The 23,086-nt window shown below is 39.9% G+C and overlaps 1 protein-coding gene and 1 long non-coding RNA gene across 8 annotated transcripts in view; one reads left to right on the forward strand and one right to left on the reverse strand.

Annotated features, from left to right (window-relative positions):
* FBXW7 (F-box and WD repeat domain containing 7) overlaps positions 1-8,711 on the forward strand; it is a 175,429-nt gene extending 166,718 nt beyond the window's left edge. For all 3 annotated transcript variants that reach the window (XM_030491263.1, XM_030491266.1, XM_030491264.1), the window contains 3 exons: positions 911-1,136; positions 5,413-5,623; positions 6,644-8,711. In XM_030491263.1, the coding sequence (XP_030347123.1) occupies positions 911-1,136; positions 5,413-5,623; positions 6,644-6,912 (706 nt within the window). In that variant the 3' untranslated portion in view covers positions 6,913-8,711. The remainder of the gene's footprint in view (positions 1-910; positions 1,137-5,412; positions 5,624-6,643) is intronic.
* The window catches only part of LOC115610181, a 62,391-nt gene that overhangs the window by 9,309 nt on the left and 29,996 nt on the right, over positions 1-23,086 (reverse strand). For 3 of the 5 annotated variants that reach the window (XR_003992147.1, XR_003992146.1, XR_003992144.1), the window contains exons 2-5: positions 9,282-9,401; positions 6,705-6,968; positions 5,402-5,582; positions 1,880-1,999 (exon numbers count right to left, since the gene is read on the reverse strand). This is a non-coding gene — a long non-coding RNA (uncharacterized LOC115610181). Of the gene's footprint in view, positions 1-1,879; positions 2,000-5,401; positions 5,583-6,704; positions 6,969-7,315; positions 7,513-9,281; positions 9,402-23,086 lie in introns of those variants that run through there. The other 2 variants (XR_004389928.1, XR_003992145.1) reach the window with 2 other exon arrangements.

Here is a 23,086-nt window from a genome sequence, read left to right on the forward strand (position 1 = left end):
AGGAGATGATTTATAGAAGCAAAAGCACAAGAGTGCTAATTAAAGAACAGAAATTGAGTCATGTACTTTATAAAGTCACATTCTGTGTTATTTCAAAACTAGTTCTTTGTTACACTGTGAACCAGTCTCCCACACTCTGAATAATTTCACCTTTTTGTCAGTGCCACAAACTTGTAGTCATTTTACAGAATGACTGTTTAAGTATCGTCACTGCAGTCTTTTCTTTACATTTTAACTGATTATATCATAATTCCTGCAATAGTAAACCATGTCTTGATCCAGGCAACGAATGCTGGCAAAGCTCCTTTACTTGGCTGTGGTACGGAGCTGCTGACAGAGTGCCTGTTGGTTGCTTTCCTTCTTTTTTGAAGAATGATGAGGTTTTATCTTTATCAGTTCCATTAATATTAATTCATTCTCATTTCTGTTCTTGCCTAAAAAAGCCTTAAAAAGTTTAAACTGAAAAGAATCAGCAGAATAACTGTTACTTTACTAAAACTTCTAAAGATCTTCTTTGCTTAATTGTTATAGTTAACTCAGTCATTAAAACAGAATGCTCCTAGCACTGACTGGAGCTCAGCATATTCATAAGCTTTCATAGACAGATACAAGAGTCCACATGCTTTCTCATGGCATCATCATTCTGCTGTTCAGGAATGAAGTGCCTTTTTAAATACTGATTGCTGATTATATCAAATAAATCCTGAGGAGGTAAGTAAAGCGGGGAAGGAAAAACACTGAAGTCATTTTTGACTCTTAATAAACGGGCAGACTGGATCTTTGGTGGGTAGTGGACTAATGCTATCTAATGTCTCAAGTTAAAACCCATAACTGATTTATGCCCAAGTCTATTGTTGTAATACTTTTGTGTCCAATGCTAAGTACAGGAGGGGTCTTCTTGTTTCTCCAGAGTGGTGAGTGGGTCTCGAGATGCTACCCTGAGAGTTTGGGACATAGAGACGGGCCAGTGTTTACACGTTCTGATGGGCCACGTAGCTGCAGTTCGGTGCGTTCAATATGATGGCAGAAGGGTTGTAAGTGGTGCATATGATTTTATGGTCAAAGTGTGGGATCCAGAGACAGAGACCTGTCTGCACACACTGCAAGGGCATACTAACAGAGTCTACTCATTACAGGTATGTGATTTTCATCTGCTGCTTTAGTTTCCTTAAGTAACATTCGAAGTCAGTTTATCTCACCTTGTTTATTAAATTGTGGGTACCTACTCCAGAATTACACAGGCCACAAGAACAAAAGAGGCATCTGCGATAGTCCCCTCTTTCATTCCGTTACACTAGTTAGATGTTGTCTTAATTTAGAAACCAAGATTATTTTTTTTTTAGAGGAGCATTTTTTAAAGCACCCAGTACAATAAAGCCCAAATCTCTATACCAGCAAATGAAGTAGTTTTGTGGGTTGCTGGGTTGTTTGGTTGGGTATTTTTTTAAATCTTGCATGTGTTTTGGAGCTATGTTTTTGCTTTCCCCACAGAAATTCTAAACTTACTGTTTTAAATAAATCAGATGATACAGTAATTGAAAATATGCCAAAACCCCCATTGGATTAATGTTCTGAATTATGCAGATCTGTTTATCCTTATTTTGTAGTCCCATCTTCCAGTTCCAAACTATAATTCACAGTAAGACTGAACCTAAAATTTTAATGTTCCGATGTAAATCTCCAGCCTTCTACTTCCTCTTCTCTGAGTAGAGGCCAGATCTACAACTGTGAGGCTTTGTCAACAGCGACATGTTACTGTAGATGCAGGTTATTGTGGTAGCGCTCTGTGGCATGGCTCTATTGCCTTCCGCTCACCCAGACTGCTCATCAGAAGAAAGCTGGCAAAGACACACAGAGCCCTCATGTAGATTCTTCTTACCTTTCCTAACCCAAAAGATCGTCTTGCTCATTCATAGAGTCAAAGCATCACTTCCAGGCGTTGAAAGGCGAAAGAAATTAATTTCATGCTTGTGCCTGTTCTCACCACAGTCTGGCAGGACTTGAAAAACAAATTAACAAAGACAGTTCAAAATGGGGAAATTGCATTCAGCATGTAACTACTATGGTTTGTGGCTCAGAAAGCAAAGCTTGCTGCTGAAGACATTTTTCATAAAGTTTGTCTTTCATAAGGTGTATCTCACCATCATAGATAAAATATGAACAAAATACCTAATTGGTTTCCTTTCTCTAAATATGTAGTAAAATTTATCAAACATCTCCAGCAATTCTCTTACATTCATATGCTGAGGAATAGTCTGTAGACAAGCAGCGAGCAAGTTAAAAATGCCGTACTACCTGCCTATCTCTTAAAAATATTCTGAAGGTTGTGTTTCATCTAGGGCAGTTTGGGAACACTATGTTATTCTGCCTTATCTTCACCAGTGGCTCTTGTTTTGGTTTATGAATATTCATGTCTTGCTCTGATACTCTAGCAATAATGGATCAAATAATTGGGTTATGTTACGTAGTCATACTATTCACACTTGGCATTCTGAAACAAGCTGGGGAGAGGGCAGGAGGCTGCAGGTGCTTACAGATTCAAGGACAGAAAGATTCTTTAAAATTGCTTGGTGAGCCCCTGCCCTGTGGCCTGAATAGTCCCAAACATCAGAACTCCCATAAATAGAATGATCAGGCTGAACAACCAGCCAGTCCTCCCCACCCCTGCACCATGGCTGGTTCTCTTACACCTCATTTCCCCAGTTGTACACCCTCTACCATTTTCCAGAGATCCTTCCGCAGGGGTTGAAGACAACTGAGCATGTTGTGTTTTCTTACTCTTCCTTAGCTGCATTTGAAGTAACCCACAGACTTTCTGGGTTCATAAATACAGCTCAACCACTGATCCAAACAGTTCTGTGTTTGACTATAGTAGTATCAGATGCGGTTTGTCTTGATGCCCAGCCTTAAAGCTCTTTTCTGAATACCTTAAGTACATGGAATACAATTAATTTGCAGGGAAAGGGGAAAGACTTCAGAATTTGTTACATAAATCTTGTTTAGTTCTATTTAGAGGAGTATAACATTCTCTAGTGTTTCCACCCAAAAAGTCTGCTGGGCTACTTAACACTCCTCATCCTTTTATCTGAACTCAGATTAGTTCACATCCTCTTTTGAAAGCAGGGTGCCCAAAACAGGATGCAAAGTCCTATCTGTGCTTACTAGAAGTGAAAAATTATTTTATGTGCCTTATATAGCTTTTTATTTTTTTCCTTTTTTTTTTTTTTTTTTTTTTTTTTTGGTTTATTTTCACCAGAAGTGCAATTGCATGCAGCAGATAAGCAGTCTGTATATGCCAGTTGCTCTCTTCGTTCTTTGGAACCCTGGTGCCATGCTCAACCATGTTTGACTGTAGAGATCCAAGATGGGAGTTTTCTGCAGGTCTTATGAAAAGAAGCAGTCTCAGATAGTTGAGTTCCCTTAATTGGGTTCTTCTTTGCCATTATTAGATACCAGTCAGTCACGTGGCCAAGTTGTGTCAGATTGCCCTTGTTACAACAAAGGCTCCTGCCCAGCCTCCATTCTCCTGAGCTGCAGCTGTACATTCATTCCCTGCCAAGCTGAGATCCTCACAATTTTCTCTTGACTTTTACACTCTTTGCTTCAGGTCAGTTCTACTCTTTCAAATGTCACCCAAATCCTCATGAAAATACTAAATGCCAGACCCCACCTGCAACTCTTTCTGATATCTCTAATAATGCTGTGAACAAAGTTCTGAGCAGGATAGTATCCCTGCCTCAAATTTGCCTCCCTCTTTCTGAAAATACAACCAAGACATCTGCTGTTTCACATGGCTCTTTTACTCTGTCACAGAAAAAAATAAATCATACTGGTTAAGATCATTTCCTCACAAATCTATGTTTGTTGCTACTTGCTGCATTGCTAAGGGCTTACAACCCGATCGATTTGTTAGTTCCTTGTGAAAATTGAGGTTAGGCTGACCGATCCATAATTCCCCATCTCCCATCATCATCTCCTTCAATAAAGAAAGGAATTGTATTTGCCATCTGAAACTTGTCTGTTTTCCATGGGTTCTCAAAGATAGCAGCAGATGTCTCTGAGATTGTCTTAAAACAACTTGCCTTATGTGGATTTTTTTTCCCCATTCTAGCAAAAGCTTGTACTCAGTTGTCAGTGGTGTCAAGGCTGTGAGCCTACACTCAGATGGCTGAGGACTGGAGCAAAAAAAAAAAGTTAAATAGCTGGCCTCACGTGGTGTTTCCTTCCCACTGAGCATAAGTGAGCTATTTTTTATTTTGGCTGTCCTCTTGTTTGGTTTTGGGTTTGTTTTTTTTTCCAGAATAGTAAAGCAGCTTTTACTAGTTTTATCTTGTTTTATGCTCTGCCTTTCTGATTTTGTCCCAGTGTGCTCTTTTAAACACATCTATTGATCTAGTTTCTACTTATTGTACAATTCCTTGTGCTTTAGCCAAGTGGGTCTTGGTAATTTACTACACTTCCTATCTTCCCTTCACACAAGGATAGTTTGTGTCTTTAAGAAGTGCCAACTCTCCTGAACTCTTCTTCCCCTCAGAGAAGAGATAGATAAAAACCTCATGGGAAGGAAGTCTCAATTTATTGAAGTATTACTCCTTGAAGCCCACTGGTTTTATTCTACTGCTCTTTTCCTTTTTTGAGAATTCTGGACTCTTAAGTTATTGTCACTATCACTCAAGTTACTTTCCACCTTTGTATTCTCTACATGTTCAGTCCTCTTGGTCAAAAGTGGCTCACCTCTTAGCTGATTTCTCTACAAGTTCACGTTCTGTGTATTTTTACTTTATATATACTGTATGCTCAGAAAAATCCAAGAATTTGGACACCCACGTTAGCCTGTATGCCTTTCCTTACAATGACTTGGAAGTTAAAGTTCCTTACTGCACACAATTACAATTATAAAATGGCTAAACTCAGCATTTTTCAATTATATTCCTTCTACTATGTGGAGGAGTAGTCCTATGTTTCGACTTTCGTGTAGATGATTCTGCATTGATGCTGTTGTCCTTCTCCAGGTTAAAGTTCCTCTGACTTGTAGAAAGCAGTCTTGGCTTGTTAATATCTTTATTAGGAAAACTACATTCTCTTACTGTTGCACACTGCAGTACAGTCAGGATTCTGTTGTGTTTAAAGGAGTTGTATTACAGCTAAAAGACCAGTGGTTCAGAGTCTTTCTCCTCGAACCTCATGGGTACCTCATAGCCCATGTCTATTACAGGAAATCACACCGATCATTATTCACCTGCTCTGATACCAAACGTGGCCATCTCTACTTAAGACTGAATTCTTACATTATGCAGTTTCCATAGTATATATAGTATCTAATGTTGCACTTACTTAATGAGTTAAATGCTTAATAACCTTCTTTGTAAGATCCTAATGTAATTGTTTGTAATAGATTTACCTTTCTTGTAGTTTGATGGTATCCATGTGGTGAGTGGATCTCTTGACACTTCCATCCGAGTTTGGGATGTGGAGACGGGCAACTGCATTCACACGCTAACAGGCCACCAGTCTCTCACAAGTGGAATGGAACTCAAGGACAATATACTCGTGTCTGGGAATGCCGATTCTACAGTCAAAATCTGGGACATTAAAACAGGACAATGTTTACAGACATTGCAAGGTGAGCCTAAACTACCTTCATGTCAGTCAAGCTGCCTGCAGTAATCTATGCTGCAGATTCTCTCTAAAAAAAAAACCAACTTGAAAATAATTACAATTACAAAGAAACAAGCACAGACCACTTACATCTTAAATATTTTTCTGATGACAGCAGTATGATCTTTCGCTGAATTAGAAGAACAAAATGTATTTAATTTAATCTATTCAGATCACTTGCCTATTATGAAAGGCAGATGGTCTGGACTGATAGCAATTTGCTATGGGTGTATTAGCCTAATAAGCCACAGAAATATGTAGGAAGTGGCATCTCAAAACAGTCAACGTATTTATTTAGGGGTCACTTGGATTTTTCAAAGCTCACTGATTAATTGGATCGGGAGGCAAAGTACACTGTCTGTTGCAGTAAATCAAATGAGTGGAAGACGTTTTCTCTATTTCAGTAAGAAGAAAGATTGTTGTTGCTATTTTGACAGTTGCCACTCAGGCATCATGCACATGAACACACTGGTTTGTTCCTCCCTACAAAAAAGGTCTTATATCATTCCCATATACCTTATGCAACATTGCTGGTTGGAACAGAAAATGGAATTTCCCTGTAAAGCAGATTCTGCTGATTTAACAGTATATATGTCAATATATAACTATCAATATTTACTGATAGTGTAATCTCATAGTAACACGTCAGAGGGACTTGGAGACAAATGCTTACAGCAGTCACCTCATTCCGGATGGTTAAGTTCATTTTCATGATCGTCCAAGTGCACACTCCCCCTCCCGTTTGTATACAACAAAACAATTTCACTGTAACAAAGAAGGAAATCCTGGGGGACTTTCCTGTACCTGCATTCACTTATTGAAAGCATGGCAAGGCTTCTGTACCTCTTAATGCACAAAAATTGAGTTAACACATCTAATAGATAGTAACAGCTGTATGCAAATAGCTAGGTATTTATTCTATAGGCAGTGCTGTCTGACCTTGCTTTCTAATTACACATGAAAATGTTTTGCTTTACCGTTACAGGTCCCAACAAGCATCAGAGTGCTGTGACCTGTTTACAGTTCAACAAGAACTTTGTAATTACCAGCTCAGATGATGGGACTGTAAAACTTTGGGACTTGAAAACGGGTGAATTTATCCGAAATCTAGTCACATTGGAGAGCGGGGGAAGTGGAGGCGTCGTGTGGCGGATCAGAGCTTCTAACACAAAGCTGGTGTGTGCGGTTGGGAGCCGCAACGGGACTGAGGAAACAAAGCTGCTGGTGTTGGACTTTGACGTGGATATGAAGTGAAGGGCAGAAAGATGAATTTGTCCAAACGTGTAGACGATGTTCTCCTGTCCCTCCCCCTGGGAAAAAAAAAAAAAAAAAAAAAGGAAAAAAGAAAAAAAAGAAAAAGGAAAAAAATATCCCTTGTCCTTGGTGGTGCAGGATGTTGCCTTGGGGCAGCAGATCCTAAAGACCTACAGACTACGAAGGAGAAGACAAAGATGACAAACTATAACTGACAAGAGAGGCATTTGCTGTCTCGTCACATAAAAAGGCTACACTTTTGACCGGGGCAGCTTTGCAAAAATGCGACTTTTGAAATGAAACCAGGTGCAATTATTTCTTTACTTTCCTCCATCTGCTCCTTGAGCAATTTGGAGGTGAAAAAAAAAATATTGTTACAGTTCTTATTAAAAGGTTATTTTACCACAAAGATCTTGAGAGAAGCTGCACAGGCAAGCCTGCTCGTGCACCCCTGGGCCACCCTGGGTCCCGGCAGCCCCTCCGAGCAACACGCTGTCCTTTAGCCCCGCTCTGAGCAGGGGGTTGGACCGGACAACCTCCAGAGGTCCCTTCCAACCTCTACGAGCAGTCACTGGTTGACTTTCAAAAACCAGAGAGCATCTGCAATGAAATAAACAAAAACAAAGAGTCCATTCCTGGTGTGGAAAAGCTAAAATATTACTGTGAATTGTTTTGTACAGTTTTATCAGAGCTTTTTCTTTTTTTCCTTTGATTCCTCTTTTTTTTTTTTTTTTTGCCAACCATTGCCAATGTCAATCACAGTATTAGCCTCTGTTTAATCTATTTACTGTTGCTTCCATCTACACTCTTCAATGCATAAGTTGCTCTGAGGTGGCAAGTTGTCCTGGGTTTTGAGAGTCCTCTGATGGATTTAATTCGCAATGCTGGTGCTAGAAGTAGGTCTTCAATTACGGGATTGTTGTCCCACCCCTGTACTGTATTCCCAGTGGCCAAACTTATTTATGCTGCTAAATGAAAGAAAGAAAAGCAAATTATTTTTTTTTATTTTTGTTTCTGCTGTGACGTTTTAGTCCCAGACTGAATTCCAAATTTGCTCTAGTTTGGTTACAGAAAAAGACTTTTTGCCACTGAAACTTGAGCCAACTGTGCCTCTAAGAGGCTGAGAGTGGAAGAGTTTCAGACAATTAAGAGTGAAGTTTGCCTGCAAATAAAGAATTGAGTGTGTGTGCAAAGCTTATTTTCTTTTTTCTGGGCAAAAATTAAAACACATTCCTTAGAACAAAGCTATTGCAGCCTGTTCTGTGGGGAAATTTTTCTTTGTGAGGGCTGTGGTGAATGGAATGAACATACATTAAAAAAACTGACAAAATTTTTAAAAAATATTATAAAATACAAAAATGACAATAAAGTTGCTGGTCAGTCTTAGTGTTTTACAGTATTTGAGAAAAAAAGAAACAGCTGTTACAGTTATTGCTGGGAGGAACTGACAGAGCAAAAACTTAACGTTTTTGTAAAGATGTCACATGCAAACGAAATGAGAAACAAAAGAGTCAAATGGTTTGCCTCATTCTCCAAGAGCCACAACTCAAGCTGAACTGTGAAAGTGGTTTAACACTGTATCCTAGGCGATCTTTTTTTCCTCCTTTTTTTGTTTTGTTTTTGTTTTATTTATAGTCTGATTTAAAACAATCAGATTCCAGTTGGTTAATTTTAGTTATGTAACAACCTGACATGATGGAGGAAAACAACCTTTAAAGGGATTGTGTCTATGGTTTGATTCACTTAGAAATTTTATTTTCTTATAACTTAAGTGCAATAAAATGTGTTTTTTCATGTTAGTATGTCTTTTTTTTTTTTTTTTAATCCCCTCCATCCCCCTAGTTAATTCAATATCATCTCTGCTACGAAGGGTAAAGCAGGTCAAGTTGCTCAGCTTACTGGTAGATGCTAAAATATGTCGCAGGACTCTTTATGTAACCCTTCCACAAACAGGTGCGTGAGTGTCCTCTCCTTCAGTTACCGTATAGGATTTGTCACATGGCCTTCACAAACATGCGGGAAAGCCATTAGCTTCCTATCGCTAAGAACGTGTCGGGATTTGACTCTGGAGGGAGTTTGGCTATAAAAAGCTGCTCAAGTACATAAAACTTCTTCCAATAGCATCTTGTTACTGCATTAAATTGAAACTTGATGTTTGTTATTTATGGATTTCAATCAATTGATTGCAGTCTGACAGCAGAGAATAAATCCATAAATACAACTAAAATCAAAGTTAGGATTGTAGGAGAGCTTAAAATAAAGCTTTTGAAGAAGAAAAAAAAAAACCTAAATCATTCCAGATCAGTCCAACAGCAGTGTTATCAGTGCCCTGAAACCAAGGTAAGTCATCAGCTGTTTTAGATACTTACCACTTGAGTGTCAGTTTCTCTCTCAGATCTCCTTGACCGAAATCACCATTTTCTTCTGCGTAAGACTCTTGTGTCAGGGCAGAGCATTTACTTGCTCGTCACAGTTTTCCCTGTAGAAAACTGGCATTGAAGAAAACCAAACCAAAACATTAGAAGAGAAAATACATGGATGGAAAAGCAAAATATTTATATACTTAGACATTTATGACTATGCGCTATTCAAATGTAGTTCCAATCCCAATGTTATGCAAAACAAGCAATGCTGAAGGATCACGCTTCCATCTGGCCCTAGAGATTAAAAAGCCATACAGAATGACTGAGGAGCTACAAATTGTAAAAATCTGTTCATTGAGTTGGTGTTTAAGGGGAAAAAAATGCAGCAAGCACTGACATACAAAAGCTATGATCGTCTCGGTATTTATGTGAAAACAATGCAAGAGCTAATCCTCTCCTAAAATGACAGCAAAGGATTGCCAGGACTTCACATTGTTCTGCTGAGAATGTGGGCCAGGACTCGGCCCCCAGACGACAGAAGGTACATCAGACTGGGCTGAACTGCTGGTGAGAGGGGATGGAAATATAAGGGTAAAAATATGAATAATTGCAGCGAGCAGAGACATAGCTTTTAAGATTATGTAATTCTCTTCCATGATCTGTAGAAATTGCAACAACATGTATTCCAAGAGCTAAGCGCTGGCCTGACAGCGCAGGAGGAGAGATTTCTGAGTAACATTGCGCTGGAGGGCAGGAATACAAATGGGTGCAGAAGAGAGAAATGACAGAAGAGGAAAACTTAACAAATCCAAATCAGTTCAAGGTGTGTTTAAGCAGCCAATATGACCAGGAGCAAAATGTGCTTAACCAGAATTGAGAAGTTTTCCCATTGATAGTGTAGTTCCAACACTATCTTAAGTTCACATTCATGCAGAATAACTCAAACCTGCTAAGCAAACAACATTTATAGCTTCCTTCATCCCAGATTTAAGTTAAAAGAAAAAAATACTGGCTGCAAAGTTTAGATATGACAAACTGTAACATTAAATACAAAGCCCAGCACAGTACTTACTTAAAAATTACTTTTTTAAAAGTCTTTTTCCCCTTCAGTAAACGAACTTTACAGTAAAGTTAGTTAATTGTGTAGCACTCTAAAGACTTCTGGTTTGTGAAAAGTCTGGTTAGGTTTGTAGGAGTTGATGTTGCTGATGAGACATCAGAACAACACAGCTCTATAAGCAGACATTTGTTAATTTATTTAAGTAATGGCATTTCAAAAATGGGCCTGTAGCAAACACATCATGTGTAAGAAACTGTTGAAGCAGTTTTGCTTTACAGTCTCCTTATTACCCACTTTATGTTGATGCACTCACCCTCATATGAAATCTGGTTTGGCAGCACATGCTCCAACCGAGACTGTTCAGGAATAATCTTCCTTTTGTGTAATTAGATTTTGATTTTAACGTGGGTGGTGGTGTTTTAAATAAAAACATTTAATAATACTAGTAGAAGACTAACTGCTTTATGCTCTCAACACACAGGCACTTCTTGCATCTAGTGACTTAGTCATGGTAAGCTATGTCAAAATATCCACAGCTATCCCAGAGATATAATTGCAGTAGCGTTTCTGGCATCTTGTTTTAATGTGGATTCCCTTTTTTCTTCTTGATTTAGCCCCAGAAAGCAGAAACAGCTTCCTCATTTTCTCCTGTATCTGAAGCCAAGTGAACAACATCATTAAAAGAAATTTTTTAATAGGTATTATTCTTAGTGGACCTTGATTTTTTAGCTAACAGTAAGTAAGAACTAGTGTTACCACTGCCTCCAAGAGCCTATTCCTATGGTCTCAATTTAGTTACTCAGTAAGACCAGCTGTGTCTATGCCAATTTGTAGTTCAGATCAGCAGCTCTCCCAACAGAGCACTGTGCTGCCTTGGAGCCCACAGACAGGATTCCTTTGGGGTGTAACTAAATCTGGAGCAGCTCTCCAAGGGCACATCCCAGGCACTTGAGCCACTACAGGAGCATGTGGGACCAAACCAGAGCTAGTCCAACACCTCAAAAATACATTCATGTGGACATTGGGTCCTCAGGACCAGCAAAGTGGCAGTACGGCTCTGTTCCTACTGCACCGCACTAAGTGCTAGTGCAAGCATAACCTTCAACAAACCCTCTCCCACAGCACTCCTGGTTCGTAAGCAGCAGCCAGCTCCCATCCAGACATCAGTAGCAGAGAAACAGAACCTGCCTGATAGCACTACAGAGGTTTTGCCAGAGAAAAAGTTTGGATGCTTTCAACTCTCTTTCAGCATGGTTATGGACAGATTCTTCTGATTGGCTTTTGGAATCCAGTTTAAAAGAAAAGAAATACATATCTCTCAGCATCAGTCTAGCCAAAATTTCCTACCAGCAAGTCAATACTTGAATCATTAAAAAAAAGAAATAATGGAATTCTGTAATTAGGTAGGTGAAAGAACCAAATTCTAACAACAAAACTTGCTAGTAATTACTTGAGTCACTCTGACCAAACAACTGTTAGTTACTTAAAGGGTAATATCCATACTGACCACTGAACCTTTAGTTAAAGAAGTGGGATTTTTTTCCCCATCTCCTGCCATTTTATCTATAACCAACCTTGATCCCTGACACTGTGCAGATACACATGCTATGAGATGACGTTTAGTATTTTACGATGATATATAATGTTTAAGATTATACATGAAGTATACGATCTATATGATATACACCAGGCTTTTCAAACTTCACCTACAAATGACATACATACACAATTTTTCAAACACCTCTTCAAGCATCAGCGCAGGTTTGTAAACACAATAGATGTTTTAACCTAGCTGCTCCAGATGCCTTCTGAGATACACAGTCTGACAAAGTAGGTGTCACCAAAAAGTCAGCAGCCACTACAGGCTCCTGCTCCCTGTTCAGATTGCCAAACAGCCCAACAGCTGTAGCGGCACTTCAGAGAAAAGAAATGGTGCATTGTGCTACCACGAGTACACATTGACGAGGAGAAATGCAGCAGCACTCTGTGAGTGCAGCTGCCTAAGAACCAGTGGCTTTATGCCCATGTACACTGCATTGCTCCAGCCTGGATGGGACATAAGAGTCCTATAAAATCATAACTAAGCTAGGACAGAATCTCCCCATCAACTAGAGATGGCAGAAATCATTAATCCCAGAGGTTGCTACTCAAGAGCTTGCTGCACACAAGAATCCAGCAGTGATTCTAAACTACTCGCTGTACAGGACAACTGAGACGTGGCCAAAGGCATCCTCCAGCTCTCCTTTATCCTCACCCCTGCCTTGCTTAGATCCAACTTCAACTACCTGATCCCTACTCACAAGCTGATTTTGTTCAACCAATTTGTCTTCTGTATCTCTGCGCTCCTGGAATGTACACTGTACTTTTTGCCACTTTCTGCACAGAGATAGCACAACCTCAAGTCTTAACACTTAATGCTCCAAGGTAGTACCTGAAGACGAGAAGACATGATTCAGCCCAGTATGACAGATTTATCATCAGTATTGCTAAAATTATTTCCACCCTCAGTCTAGACTGAAAATAATATTCTAGACCCGGTGTAATTAAATGAGTTTCGAGTTGATTTCAATTCCTTATTTTCTCACGCATGAAGCTTTTAATGTCACAAACCTCATCTGGCTTGAGTTTCTTCATGCCTGCAAAATAGGCACATCCTAAGAAGCTTCACAGTTTAAGTAGGAGCATGAATCTTGTTGCCTAGAAGCTGAGAGAAGTCATGGTCTATGGACAATGAAAAATAGGAAGGCCTATTTGAGCTGGATTAGAAATGACCTATGGAATTAAGGGAAAGGGAGGTGCAAAGAATTTGGGGCTTTTTCTGTCCAAGAGATCATAGTTTTAAGTCCTACAATGGCTAGTATGGGGTATTTCATCATCCTGGCCAACAAAGCACAGGAGTAAGCTTTCTTTAATGAACCCTTTAGTCTGGCTGCCCTGTAAATGAGGATACGACCGACCGTGTTAGCTCTGAGTCGCATGAACTTCTCTTACCTCAGGCAGGTTGTTTGACGGGAAGATGAATGAAATGCCCCCAGACCTCCTCCTTTTGTCTGGCTCCTCATGTCAGCTGGCCAGATGACTGACATGCAGGTTTCACAGGGTGCTTACAGTGCACTATTTGAGAGTGCTTTGTTCTTTCAATTTAAAACAGGAAACATGGAATGTAGAAGATCCAGAAACTTCAAAGGCAGTTTCCATTGCCAAAGGAGTTGCATTTCAACTCAAGTTCACTCTCTAGATTAAACATTCAAATTTGACAGTGTGGGAAGATGCTTCCCACCTTCAAGAGGACTGATGGTTTCTAAGGGATAGAGGAATTTAGATTAGTTGCCCATAAATATCAGTGTGGTAAACTGAGCAGTACAACTGTTCCTAAAAGGGAGTTTTATTTTGAGCTCCTCAGTTTGAGATTAATTTCTAATAATAACACAGCTTTGCAAATACACAAACAATATAAAACATGTTTCCTTTACCCTGATATACAGAAGATCTGAGTACTACATTTCCCTCTCTTTTCAAACTGCATTTGCTTTTAAGTTTCTTGATATATTTCACTGCTGATTTGAAATTTTCACATTATAGTTTGGTAAAAGGAAGAACTCAAATGCTGTAGACTAGACAGGGCTCCAAAAATGTGCCTGCAGACAGTTTGCTGCTATTTGTCTGCTTTGGTGTTCCTCCCGTCAATTCTCAGTTGACAGGAGTGAATGTTTCAATTAACTAGCATACACATTTTCCCAAACAAACAAGTTTTATAGAAACGTGCTATGATGTTGTCCCCAGGGGAAAAGTTTCTTGATTGTTTCTGTTGATGTTTCTATTGCCTATTTAGCACATGCTTTAGGCATGTACTGGATGCTGTTTTTACCACTCTGACTACTGCCCCACTTCAGATACCCCAATTTCATCCAGAACAACATGGTAAGCATGATGTTACTTGTCTCCACCCTTCAGTCTCACACACATTTTTACATTTCAAAAGCAGGTAACTGTTCAGTCCATTCACCTATTCACCCGCAGTCATTCACCAGTAGAACTAGCTCTTAAGACCTCACCATGTATCACTGTTGGCCATATGGCAGAATAGGGACAACCCAGGGCAGAGGAGCAGTAAGACAGAGGAATGCTCTATGTGAGGTATCACTGATGTGTCCATCTGTTAGTATAACTAAATGGGATACGGCTCCACTAAGCCACAGGTCTCCAATTTGAGTTGAAAAATTCAAGATTACAGCCTGTATTTTAAAAGGCTCAAACTACATATTCATTTCTATACATACACATTCACATCCTGAAACACTTCTGGTTTTACATATTTTAAAAAAAGACTTGATAACTATGTAATCTGTTTTCCTCTATTTGCTTCCCTCATTTTCTCTTTTCTTTGACACTCACACTTCAGTTTCCTTCCTCCTTCAGTTTCACTTCCTCCTTTGTCCTGTTCCCTATGTTTTTCTTTTCATGTTTTACCAATCCTGTCCCTATTTTTCACTTTTTATTTTTTTAATCCTCCCCATCTTTCCCCATTTGCAGACTTCTCCACTTAAAACTGTCATAGCAGCTTCCCTCTCTTCCCTCTGAGTTGGAGAGCTGGAGTCTTTTTCACACCACTCTATAGATACGAGATATACAGGAGAAACGTAAGACAGATGAGAAACAAATACAAAGCACTCAGAAAAAATCATTTATTTGTCTGCTTGAACATGAAAGATCTAATGTTAGTCTATCCACAGTCCACAAATGATTCAAATGGTCCAACAGCACTAGGATCAGGCCCTCTAAGCACAGACTGGTCTACCACCAATTTCACAAACAACTGAGCAACAACCATTGCCTAATTCAGGAAGCAGGCAGAAGCATTCTCTCTTCTGCTGTCTGCCAACAGATAGTGTTTTCTTTAAAAATCACATGTTTTCTTGCTCCTTAGGAAGAAGGCAAGTTTGAAAATATTCCTCATTACGAAACATGATACATGGTTTGCTAAATCTGTGCAGAATTTGGAAGTTACTTTTGGCAACAAGCCTCACACAGATTCACCTCTGGACAGAAGAGGTGAATCATCGCAGCATATGCCTACTTCATAAAGCTCTGTATAAGTAAGAATTTGAGGCTGTAAATGAACCTGTGTTCTAAACTTAACAACAGTTGCTGATATTCCTTCCAGTACTACCAACACAGCACAGCTGGGATAGCATGGTCTGTCAGGGTATGTTAGGAATAATATATAAACCACGTCTAAAACAATCTAGTGCACACTGCTCACTAATTCTTAATATACACTGACAGCATAAGCAATAAAAGCTGCAGAGCCAGCATATGAGGTGACTGCATACCAGGTATGCTACCCTGGCACTGGTGAAATTTAACTCTTCTAGTGACACAATATATCTATATATAATTGAAAAAGGCCAGGGACATCTAGCACTTCTCTGATGCTTGGCTTCTGAGTACTGTTAAACCAGAGTAGCTTAATTCAAAAGGATAAGCAACTATTAAGAAGGGCACAAACTGTCCAAAGCAACAAAGCCACAGATAAGACATTCTCATCTTTGCAGAACAAAACGCAGTAAAAATGAACAAACGAAAACCACACAACAACAACTCAAACCAACAAAACTCAAACCTAAATCCTGGTATCTTTTATCTCCCTGTTCCATTTCAGCTTAATGATACTATTAACAATTGCAGGTGACCTCCTCTCCTTGTAAATGCATTCCCACCCCAGCATTCCCACCCCAGCATTCTCACAGACTGTATGGCTGCATTTACCCAGTGCGAAAGATAAATAGGATTTGCCTCACAGTTCTGTTTTTATTTTTGCTCATTCTAGTCAAGCATTTTGCTCTTGCTTGTTGTTTTACAAACAGAACAGAACTGCAACTACTCTACTTCCCCACGGCTTGAACAAAGCAGACGATAGATGAGTGTTGCAGCTTAGCCTTTCCAGGCTGAGGGATCATTGGATCAGGGAAAATGAGTTAGAATTAGACAGAGGTTCAAAGTCCAAAAAAGCAGGACATGTGGCTAGCATTGTAGCTCGAATGCCTGAGGTAAAGAAGCCTTCCCCACTGACAACCAGACTAGTACCCCATATAGCTAACAGGAGCCACCACATATCATAAAAAGGCAGTTCAAACTGACATTAAAGGGAGCAGAAACTCTTCCATAGACATAAGGAGTGCACCAGAGAAGAAAAGGAACACAAAGGTCTAATATTAGGATATTCTGATGTGCTCCTGGAAAATCCACACAATACCCCCTTTATGCAATCTGATTTATCAGACAGCACAATGCAGACAAAATTGTTCTGACAGGAAGACAGGAGTTCCTTTAATTTTCAGTTCTCCAAATTAAGCTAATTAATACCTGAATCCAGTTATTTACGCACATGAATCGGAGCTTAAAATTTCTGCATCACAGAAGTGGCCTCTTCCCATACACTCAGCTAGAACGAGCACATGCAGATTTACCTCCAGCCATCGACCATTTCTTCCAGGCTGGCCATAGTCACCAAACACCCAAAAGACCCTCTATAAAAGGATCTCTCTCCGTGGCTGTTCTCTAAAAGTTTGGATGATTGCCTGTAAAGATTATTCTTCCTATCACTTTGGCTTTTGGTAAAAGCAATACAGGTGAGACAAAAAACTCTGCTCCACAGGCCTGAGAATGGAAGAATAGTTCTTTTAGCTCCGTGATTAACAGGAAGAAGTTATCTCAGTCATAAAATAAATAAAATGACAGTAGTAATACCTCACACTAAACCAAAATTTACCTTACCTACATTGTAGGACACTTTCCCTGTACCTAGGGAACACAGGGAGACAACTAACTGTGAAGTTCTTGTGGTATTTTTCTTTTCCAGGAGGAACGGCTATTCCAACATGCTCTTATTACAAAATGTAGAAAACCTACTTTCAGTGTAACCTTTGTCTCACCTTCTGCCAACTCAGGATGTAAATTTTGCACTACTCTTGGAAAGCAGTGTGGGTTTTTGAGAAGCACTCCTGTTCAGAAGCCTGCTGTGGGATGCAGCATGTCTTCTGACATCCATGTTTAGTAACGAGAGTACCTAAGTTTCCATCTCACATCTTCTTAGGCATTTTCCAGCATAATGCATTAAACAGTGAGCAATTGAGAGTTCAAGCAAATGATAGGGAGGAATTAGCCCCTAGGAACACATCCAGCTACAGTTACACTCTATGAAGGTTAGAGGCCCAATTCCTCTTCATTTAAATCTGATATTGAAGGAATTTATAGAGCTTTATCCAAGCTACTAATTTGCAATTTTACTGCAAACAATTTACAATCAAATGAAGTGAAAGCTAGAAGCAAAGAGTACATTAATGACTTCATTTTCCTTTTGCATTTCTCTTCATCTTCCAGTGAAGACCAAGAATTAAAAAATTGGATAATTGGCCAGTAAATAAATACAAACTTTTTTTCTTATAATTATTACTTGCATAAAAGCTGAACTGCTGGTACGAGCTACAGTGTTGTCTTCTGCTGAGGACAGTCCTGTATGGCCAACCTCCAGCAAGAGAAATTAGGAAAACATCACTATTTCTCAGACTGTAAATCCATGCTCTAACAAAGTATCATTTTGTATCTGAATACAAAATTTATTGTTCCAGGCTAGCAATATGCAATTTGTAAATTATACAGCCATATGCACTGTAAGATGTTACTTAAAAATACAGTAACTATTCTGTCAAAAAGGAAGCATGATTGTCAAAGCAGCTTTTGTAATACTCCACTGGAGTTTCATCTGCAGTGCAGCTAAATCAGTGATGATTTTATTAGGTTTGGAGGCAGTCTAAAGGCACTGGTCAAGCACCAGGCCTCGGTCTGCGGGAGGGAGTTAGGACAGGTGGCTCTTTCACAGGACAGCAGTCAGTCTGAAGCTTGCTCCTGAAAGACACACCCTGCTGCCCTCCGGAACCAGCTCTAGTGCTGAGCTGATCTGCCGAGACAGCCGGAGAACTCACAGTTTTACAAACAGTTCATTTACTGGAGGGTTACTGAGCTGAGCTGGCTCAAGGTAGTCAGTCATCTGCCAGCACACGGGAAGCAAGTGGCCAGGAGTAAGACAGGTCTGCCCCTCACAGCATCAGAGAGATGCTGAACCTCAGGAGACACTGAGCCAGGCTAGTATCTCAAATCAAAACCTGTCAGGGAAAGTGCAGGTGCTGCACTCATCTCAACTCCTTCCATTTCCACATCTCGTCTCACTTATTCTCATGTTCATCTGACACCCAGACCCCATTCAGATGGCTAAATCCCTTTGGCAACAGTGATCACCAAGATCAGCTTAGGAGCTCAAAGCACATCCTCTGAGCTTAGCCATCTCAGCAAACATCGCCATAACACTGGACCAGACTGAACTGGTTTTCTTAAAGAAGTGATCTGAAATTTTGCCCCAACTTAACATCCATGGCTAGGCAATCAGCACAGACTCTGAACAGAAAGCTACCTGCCGCTCTTATATAAAGAAAGAAACCTTCTGAAGGAAATGTAACGGCTGGAGAAACCTATGGTCAAGATGCCTTAGCCTGCACATCCTCAACAGAGAACACAACCTCTGCAGAGACGAGGACTCAAGCACCTATAAAGTAAACTTTCAAACTCATCTCTGTGCCCAGACCTGTTCATTTGCATGATGCCGCATGGGAAAGTAGGAAGCTGCTGTAGGAGCAGAAATCCCACATGCTGCTGAGAAGGTGTTCAATGTCTGGGGTGGAACCCACTGCTTTTGCCTCCAGGTATATCTGTACCGTGTTTGCTCATTATGAAGAGCAGTTACAGAGCTTGATCCCAGCACGGAGGAACAAGTCTGAGTCCTGCTTAAGATTTGAAATTGCAAGATGCTGAGACACGTAATTGGGCAGAAAGCTGGGCCTGGCCCAACTTGGCTGAGTAAAGTAAATCAATATGCCATCAAGGAGAGTAATGCAGCAAGGTAAAAAGAAGTCTGGTTTGCAGAACACACTCTCTCCACTGGTTTGAAATCAAAATGCTTTCTTCTTCTAGCTAGGCAAACACAGCACAAAGCATTCCTCTGAACCAGAAGCATATGACAAAAACCCAAGGTCCCATAAGCACTTTCCTGAAAGTGTCCTCCTATGCTGACAAAAGAGACAGAGAGAACCTGTACAGCTGAATCAAGCATTACTACCCAGAAAGAAAACAGTTTCAGCCCAGGTCTTGCTGGGCTGATAAAAAGAAGAAAGAACTGAATTCAGGTAACTTGCACCGGATATTAAACATTACACTGGTGAACAAAGAACAGACATCAATTCCAACACCCAAATACCTGTCAAATAGGCCAAATTATTTTCAGGACTGAATCACAGAAGGGTTTGCGTGGGAGGAGACCTTCAAATATCATTTAGTCCAACCCTCCTTTGACAGGCAGGGACTTGAACACTTCAAATGAAGGGGCATCCACAACTTCTCTGGGCAACCTGTTCCAGTGTCTCACCACCCTCATCGCCAAAAACTTCTTCCTTATGTCCAATCTAAATCTACTCTCAGTTAAAACCATTGCCTCTTGACCTGTCACCACAGGCCTTGGTAAAATTCTCTATCTTTCTTATAAGCCCCCTTTATGTATCTCACTAATGATCTCACTGGAAAATGCTATGAGGAACAGGCTAATGAAATGCAGACTGGGAAAATACTCTGAAGGCCTAAGAGAAAAGATAAATGCCACACTGGGCTTTAGGAAGGCAGCAAACTCAACTAGAGATAAAAGGTTACATCTTGAAAAATGTAAGCAAATGAAAGCAGTCACGTTTCTCTATCATCTCGTATTCTGCAGGATCATTCATACTTGTACAAAAAGAGCAAAGTGAACATAAGTTGTTCACATAAGGCTAGAAGTGCTTGTACAATTACAAAGGGCTTCATGAAGCGCATGCCCTTGAGCTGAGGCCTACGCCCCCCTAAGAAGGAACACTCAGCGGGCCAGCAATACCAATCATTAGCTCTCACCACGGAATACTTGGCAAAGACAGGAAGCAAAATGCAGTTGTAGTTTTAAATTAGCCTTTGCACTCTGCTACCCACCTTGGAGCTGCTTCGTGGTGGTCCAGCCTTCCAGCACAAAGCAGAGGAGCTGAAAGATGCCAACTGCCGGTGGCCCCAGGGCTCATTACGGCAGTCACAGGCTGCCATAGGTTTTCCTCAGGTGCAGAGATTACCCAGATACTCTTCTCTTCCCGCCTTCTCTTCCCCGCAATCATGTTTGAATTGAACAACAGTTAACCTAAAAGCTTTCTGCTACACAATAAATGTTTCAATCATTTCTCTGTGCTAATGTCTTAAGAGTTCAAACTAGCTAACTTGCATTTGGGCACCAGAGCAGGGTAAAAAACTTTCAGAAACTACCTGGAAAAGGTACTTGTGAAACACAAATTTGGCAAACAAATTAACAAATGAGAGATTAGGCTGCACAGGGAGAGGCATAAGTGGAAGATGTACATAAAGGTACAGGTAATGGATCATTTCAGGATTATGCATTCAGGGCTAAGCATCTTAATGTGGGAAAACAATGCAAGGATTCACAGGGCAGACATTCAATGACCCCAAGAGACCTAAAAGGAAAAGGACATAAAACCAGATTACATAAAATCTACATATATTTGCATATGTGAAGCTAGGAATTTTGTGGATTAAAATAATGAGAAAGATCTAAGCATAACAAGAAGAAATCAAGAAAAAATCAGACCACTGGGATAAAGATGTTTCACAGTAAAAATTAATCGGGAGTGGAATGGTTTCCCAAAACAAGTAGCTGAAGTTTGAAAAACCTTGGCTTTAAAAGTGCATCAGAAAAAATATCTGAATAGCCATTTAGATTAGAAACTTGGAAAACATATAAGGCTGTAAATCACTGAGAATAGAAGCATACATGTTTTTTAAAGTCCTCCACAAGGAAGTATCTCACAGAGAGTATTGCATAAGATAGATAGGAATATGGGTCTAGAGCTTTTCCCACTTGCAGTACGCAATTCTCTTTCCTTCCCCCACCAAGCCCGTATTGACTACTTCTACCATGCAGCAAAGTGGGACATGTTCTAGTGATGTGCAATTACTTTTTGGAACAAATCCAGTACTTCCGACATGCTGCTGAAATCTCAGCGGTGGCCTCTAATGGAAGTTGTCTGCTTTTTCCCATTTCCATTGGGATGGCAGCCTATGATGCAACTCTACTGTCAGTCTGGCCTAGACTGTTCCCCTGAGACTCCAGACCCATTTAACGTGTTGAAAAAGTAATTTTAAGAAACACAGAAACCTAAGTACTTTATCCCTACTTGACTCCATGCCAAGGGAGTTGCACAAAAACCTCAGGATGTTTCAGGGCTAAATATTATGTAACAGCTACTTTTCTCATTTAAAATCCTCAGTTGTTACCAAAAACCCCCTCCAAATAAAACCCTCCTGATAGTTAGAAAATCCGCACTCTCATAGTCCAGAAACTGTCACAACATAATAAGATTTCTCAGTTTATCTTTCTCTCCTACAAACACAGAATTTTTTATCTTCAAGCAAACTTGGTTTCTGTTCTTATTGTTTCTTATGTAATGGTGTAGTCAGACCTGTTCTCTTCTGAACCACCATTCTATTCCATTAAGAACGGCTCTCTACTATTGTTAAGCACCAACATCCTTTAATCCCTTCATTAATTTAAATATATTCTAAAAGGCACTTAGCTTTCTACTGGGACTCCAAAACAACCGCTCCATTAAAAGAGTCCTATACAAGCTTTACTTTCTAAGTGCAAGACAACTGTCACACTCACTCCATGGAAGCACCAATATTGGTAGATATTTCTGCTGGGAGGCAAAAATACCGACCTTCTCTAGCTCAGCAGGAAGATCAAGGGCTGCAAAAGGACTGATTTTTGGAAGAGATCTCACAGGTCTAGTGACACTGAGGTCTCTAAGTGCCAGTACAAAAAGCTGAACACATTTATTTTTTTAATGGAGGCCTGAAAAGGTTTCTGGAAACTAAAGAAGTGTCACTTACAGAATATAGCCAAAAGTTCTTACATAAAGATCTCCAAGGGCTTTAACGAAATATTGGTATCATTATCGTCACTTTACAGATGGAAAGATGATAAGTAATGCCAATGTCAGGGTCATCAATTCAACTCAGATTTCTTGGGATTGTTCACTGAGACACAAATCCATTCTTTATCCAGATTTATTTAACATGTAATGAAATAGATTGCAGAGAATTTGGCCTTGTTCTGAAAACATAAAAATTCTTATAACATTGGTTTTGCCTGTACAAAAATCAAGATTATATGCTCTCCTTATTCTCTACTTAGTTTTGACTGAACAGTGGTTAGAGAGAAAAAGTGAGCTTAGCAAAATGAAACACGTTACTTAAGGCTGGCACAATACAACCATACTTTAAATTCAAGGGTAAAATTTCTGACCTAACTGAAGCTCATACTGAATTCAGTGGGGCAAGGTTTTCACCCCATAATGTGTGGTAAAAGGGAAGAAAGATCACTTTGTAAAGGCACTTTAAAGAAGTACTATATTCGAAGGAGAAAAAAGTTAAGTCAATGAAGTATTTCATGTAAACTCAGTGAGCTCATTTCCCAGATGAGCCAGATATCTGCTGAGCTTGCCTTAAAGGGCAAAAAGCAAAGATGGCTTCACCTCCTAAATGTGGCCTGGGGCACAGTTAGGATGATTTACCTTAAGACAGTTTAAATGCTCTTGGCTTATTCTGACTGAAG

The sequence above is a fragment of the Strigops habroptila genome, chromosome 7 (genome assembly GCF_004027225.2).
Source record: "Strigops habroptila isolate Jane chromosome 7, bStrHab1.2.pri, whole genome shotgun sequence".
NCBI lineage: Eukaryota > Metazoa > Chordata > Aves > Psittaciformes > Psittacidae > Strigops > Strigops habroptila.